This window comes from Pituophis catenifer, unplaced genomic scaffold, assembly GCF_029215685.1.
Source record: "Pituophis catenifer annectens isolate HBS135680 unplaced genomic scaffold, rPitCat1.0.hap2 SCAF_8, whole genome shotgun sequence".
Classification (NCBI taxonomy): domain Eukaryota; kingdom Metazoa; phylum Chordata; class Lepidosauria; order Squamata; family Colubridae; genus Pituophis; species Pituophis catenifer.
Genome location: NW_027256888.1, coordinates 38,534,912 through 38,540,911, shown reverse-complemented (window position 1 = coordinate 38,540,911; position 6,000 = coordinate 38,534,912). Strand labels below are relative to the sequence as shown.

The following is a 6,000-nucleotide window of genomic DNA, read 5'->3' as shown; positions in this document are numbered from 1 at the left end:
CCCCCACACATGTTACTCATCTCTTCCAAACAAAGCAAAAAAGCAAATACTGACAAAATCTTCCTATACAACTTCTTCATTCTTACAATAGTAATTAAAATAGATGCAAATTTAAAATGAAGAGATTAAAAATACTTAATGTCTCTCTAATCTATGAGGTTTATGCTAACCATATTCTTGCTGGGCAAAAAACTAAGATTTAATCTTTTGCAAACTAAGTGGAAAAAATAAGAGTGGAGAGAACAGAGCAATGAATGCTTACATGTCTTACATGTCATCTATTTCTAGACATATGCTTAAAGGAATTTGGAATTGAAGAATACGATCAGGAATGAGAAACCTGTGGTTTTCTAATGCCGAACTGCAATACGCATTGCTGTACAATTAATGTTCCTAAGATATATTGGAAAGAGTAGACAACCATGTGATTGGTTACATATTTTCAACTTGCATTAGACCAGCCAATATGACCAAGAGCAAGGAACTATAATTTAGGTCATCTGGAGAGCACTAAATTGCCTATTTTACCTTAGGTTAAGTGATGTGATGGTTATGATTTGTATGAATACTGTAAAACATTAAGAATCAGGTATTATATTATAGTATAAGAGGTCTAATAAGAACTTTAAGACTTGAGAAACATAAAAATCTTTTTGGGAAAATAACCTTTTGCTGATCCCAATTACATTTAAAAATATAGATGTACTTTAGATGTAAATTAAATATAGATGACGCAGATAGTACAAAAATATTTTTCAAATAAATTAGGAAAATAATTTTGAATGAAATACTTAGCATAAACTAAAGATGTAAAGAAAAGTTAAAAAGCAGCATTTCCAAAGAATGTTATATTTAAAATAGTTTTTTTAAAAAATGGAATGCAAAAGGCTAGAGCTAGGTACCCTAATTGCATTTCTGTTTAGATTATAGCCTTTCACTGAAGATAGACAGCTCGATTGTACTAGTGTCTCAGGTCTCAACACATCCTATAACATCCTGCCATCACTCTGAGAAGATAGAGAAAAAAAGTGGCACAACACAAATAAAATGGAAAAATCAAGTGGATCTTAATTCACTTTCTCAATAGTCTTTTAAAAACTGTAGGCATATATTTTTAAACAAAGTATCAAAAGTTTGCTCATACCTAATAAAATTTCTGAAAATCACCGTTCTACTACGCCTAATGAAATCTCATCAACTGTTCGAAAATTAATGACACATTTTTAACTTAAAAAATATCATTGCTTATTCTTGTTCATTTTCAGATTATTTTTTTTTACCCTTCCTTTGTACTAGTAAATTTTTCAATACTTTTGTTTTCTTCTTTAATGTTAATCTGACATGCCACTGATGTCCTAGTATAGAACAGAGCAAATATTACAAATAGACCTTTTGACCTTACAATTTTTTAAAAAAATGACAAGAAAAGGGAGGCAAAACATAGGCAAGGTAAGAAGCTTGTATTTCAATAATGGATAATGCCCAAGGCTTGAACAAAAAGATGATTTTTCTCAGGGAGGATTAGAAGAGTTTTCAAATGGACTTCTGGGTATTAAGGGCCTCAACAGTAGAGTGCTATTTTCTCTAAGAAGGGCTTTTGATGCCCTTCTTTTGAACCTTTTAAAAGCAATTGGCTGATTACTGCTAGAAGGAAATATCTTGTATGGTATTTGCTTGGCTATTTAAATATTAATTTAAACATATTTAAAATTTAAAAATTAAAGATGGACCATTTCCATCTTTTTGTCCACATGCATTTTTTAATGCATGAAACTCCACAAAAAATCCAAGATGTTCTTTAGCATAAGAATGATTGCTCATATGAATTATATCATTGTATGTTAGTATTGGTAGATATTTATTTACTTATTTATGTAATTGTAGAGCATCATCCAATGACCTCAGTTGTAACTGTTTAGTGGTAACTAAATTTTTAGGATCTTACTCTTAATATTTAGATGGCATTTTGGATATGAAAATGTTTTCCATTTAATATCCTAGCAGTTCTTCATAGACCTGGAATTTACTGTATTTCTTACCTGCATATTACAAAAAAGGAAAAAGAACCAAAATACCATCCATTTATTTAAGGTGGCACAGAAAGTTCATTATTCTGAACTATGAACTATCCCAGTTCACACAATTTGGATATACTGTATCACTTTGGAAAAGGAGAAATGTCATGAGACCAGAAACTAAAGCTTAAATTAATTTATTAAACAATAGAAAATCATTCACAAAACAGGTATTTACATGATTTAATATGAATATTAAGAAGCCATCTTATATCAACATTGATAGGATGAATTTCTCTTATCTGATACGGTATTTGAAAAAACTGATAAAGGAATGAGTACTGATTAGGCAAAAGCTTTAAGACTGAATGCTGTTGAATATTCCTATAGCATACAAACCTTTTCCATAAAATGATCTCCAATTCATATTTAGCAGCCCAGGGTTGTACACTTTTTTGAAACATTCCATGGTACGCTTGCTGTAAATTATTTTAAAAAATATTGACAACTTCAGCCTACTCCAAAAAATCTGGCAGTGGCTTTATGGGATAGTTCCACAAGGATGATCAGCATTTCTTATATACAAGTGGCTTTGTAACAATATTTAATGGCAACATATATAGTTTGTTTCTTCCTATGGCAAGCTTTATTATATTTTTTCTAAAGCACCATAAGCTTCTCAGTATTTTACAGAGTAATTTCTTTATACTAAATAGTATCACTGCCTCTTCCTAACTATGGAAGAGAAAATGTGTCAAAAGCAGTTTCACACAGAGCCAACAAGTATTAACTGGTCTCTCAAATGTAGAAAATGACCATGCTGATGATTAAACACAGCAACTCATCATATGAAAAGCCAGAGCCTACTAAGAAGGAAGAAAGTGTATAAATACTGTTATTTCAAATATATGAATATATTTGATATTCATAATATATAAAATTAGGTTCTGTAAGCATAAAAATGTCAATGCTAAAATATTTGTGATAGTAGTGAAATCAGTAACTGCAACAAGTGACCGATTTGTGTTTTTTTAGCCAACATTTTTTTTATAGTAATTTCACCCAAGTTGTCAAAATATTCCATTTACTTAATTTCAGGAAAGTCAATGATAAAGAAAACTCTTGTTTTAAATAATAGCACAGTATTTTTTATATATTTAATTATTACAATCAAGTCCACAAGATACTTAGTTCATTCCACATTTTTTACCAATCTAAATATAAAGCAATTTTATTGTAGCTGAAGACAAGCAAAAGTTTGAAATAAAAGCTACTATAAATTCTGTGCAAAACTGTTTCCCTTGTGCATGAATCTTCAATTATGCAGCAGCAATAGATGCATCGTCCAATTGACGGCCCTGTGGCTTCAGAGAAATAGACAGCATTATTTCATATATATGTTTTCCCACAGTTACAAAGGGTTCTACAGAGTTACACAATATCTATAATACATTAATTTCACATTATTTTAGGATCAATACTGCAGTATGACACTTAAAAGATTTAGCAGTGATCCCTAATGTTCCATTGAAAGTACTGTAACAGCAAGCAAACCCTATTAAGATTGATAATACTAAATAATTCTTAATTAGACTAAGATGACAAAGTAATTATGAAATTATTATCTACTGATAGAAATGCATAGAAAATGGATAGAAAGTTGTTTTACTTTTGTTTCACTTGATCTATATCTACCATTTTTGGAAACTAACAACTATTACAGCAGAAAACATTTACTATATAATCAGAAAAATTACAATACTGTACAGCGCAAGGAAGATTTTAAGAACCAAATGTCTAGATTTGAAGCATTTGAATTTTTTTAAACTTAGGAAAAACAGATTGTACAACCTAGAAGATATTGCAGTTTAGGAATATACTCATAAGCTTCTTTCTCTGTAAAAAGAAGGCTTACATCCGTAGCTAGCAGTAAATGTAAATGACTGATTTAAGAAGCATTCTGACTGTCAGAATTCTTGAGAAATACCCATCCTTTCTGGTTGTACTGTGATCAAGTAGCCTACAAAGCCCCGTCACCATAAAGGGTGGATTAAGTTGGTTTTACAATGTAATTCACAAAAAGCACATCACATTTTTTTTTCAAAGATTTCATTTACTCTGCCTGGACAGGTTTCTTCCTACTTATTTTGATAATCCCTGCTATGCAAAATGGGGAGGAGGGAGAAAAAAAGAGCCCTTCACTAATGTCTTGGTAGCTAAATAATTATCACATGCACAGTTCTTAGTACCATTACTGCTGCAATGTGACATTACATTATTTCCAATTCCTATTATTTGCATATATGACTGGTCATTCATAATGAGATTTATTCTAGATTAAAAATCTGCTTCAACTAATCATTTTCAAAACAGAACATGGAATGACATTTTCCTCCAGTGTTTAGACCAGTGAATTTAGGCAAAAGCTTGAGCGAAAAAGTTTATTTTACCAAATAGCTAGTTTATCATAATGCTTTCCTAGAAACCGAGAAGTGTTAAATAAAAAATACAGTTGAAGAAAGTCTGAGTAATTGCTGGTTGAGTTACAGATTCCATTCTTATATTTTATTATTTTCAGTAGAAGTTGCACTTATTTCAGAAATCCATTGTAGCATTCCACTGAAAATCATTTTCAAATAACTATCTTTATGAACAAACCACATGTTGAAACAATGCTAAATACTGTCACTTTGTTACCACTATTTGTTACCTTGACGAAGATGTGTGTTGGTATAAATTTCCTAAGCAGTTGGTTAGTAAACTGTGGAAATCGTAGCAGATTGATGCTGAGAGATGGCAGCTGCTGATATCCAGCCATAAGAGGATAGAAGTTGTATAGCATTTCTTGTTCAGTGCCAGGAAGGATTCTCAGTCTTATCTAAAAGTACATCCCACAGTAAGTTCCTTAATAACATGTAGACTAACTGATAAAAGTTTTTTTAACTTTGCGAACATTTTTCCAATTTAAAGTTCTCAACCTTTTTACTAATCTGCAGCATTATCTTTGTAATATCAAAGGCTCGATCAGATGCATGTTCAATATCATTTCATCTACAGTACTTTGACTCAGAAATAGTATTGATTCAGTGGAAGTCACTTTTACTGCATTCAAGTTACATTTAAAACTTCATTTCCTACCCTACATTTAACAGGGCAAGTAGAAGGCAAGTTTCTTTTGTAACACAAGCATGTTAGCTGAATAATTTCTCTTAGGTGATTTATAGTTCATTAACAGAATTAAATGAAGATTAAAAAATCTGGATGCATCATGATCCATACCTGCTTAAGACCAGAAAACATGAAGGCATCACTAGGTTCCACTGTTATTTCTACATCTTGCACTAAATTAGTCTTATTCTGTAGATGAAATTTTACAGGTAAGGATTCTCTGACTCGACCAAATGATGGCAAGTCTAGGAAAGAAAGCACAACAGTAATTTCCATGAGTTTCAATAAACAGGATTTCTTATTTCTGTTTTAGCTCCACAGGAACATATGAATACTATTTAAGATTACATACTCATAAACTAGAAGATTACAAGTTTTAAACGTTATGACTTAGAATAGAGACTGAGGAAAACATAATTCTCTTTTCAAATACTCAGGCACTGAAAAGTGCTGTGAGGAAAATTCCACTGTTAATCATGTGTCAATCATCATTATGAGAAAGTGATTAAAACAATGGTACTGAGCTAGCCAATGGAATGTTTTCTTTTTGTATACTGAAAAGGCAGTAGCAAATCAATTGAAAACAGTTGCCTGCTGGACTTAATTCACGACCTGTCAAACCACAAATACTTTAAGCCTTTCCCATCTCATAGTAACAGTAGCAATAGTTAAAATATAAGCATAATATCAACATATGAACCTGTATGTCAAAAAGCTCACCAAAAAGAATAACCAAGCCAAACAAAGGCAACTTTATCTTTGGAGATAAGAGTAAAGTAGCAGTGACAAGAGCTTTCTGTTTGTATTATTAAAACCA

The 6,000-nt window shown here is 31.3% G+C and overlaps 1 protein-coding gene across 1 annotated transcript in view; it reads right to left on the bottom strand.

Moving 5' to 3' along the window:
- Positions 1-2,202: 2,202 nt before the first annotated feature.
- TRAPPC11 (trafficking protein particle complex subunit 11) overlaps positions 2,203-6,000 on the bottom strand; it is a 34,720-nt gene continuing 30,922 nt past the window's right edge. The window contains exons 28-30 of the mRNA XM_070948381.1: positions 5,295-5,428; positions 4,726-4,893; positions 2,203-3,379 (exon numbers count right to left, since the gene is read on the bottom strand). Of these exons, the coding sequence (XP_070804482.1) occupies positions 3,335-3,379; positions 4,726-4,893; positions 5,295-5,428 (347 nt within the window). The 3' untranslated portion in view covers positions 2,203-3,334. The remainder of the gene's footprint in view (positions 3,380-4,725; positions 4,894-5,294; positions 5,429-6,000) is intronic.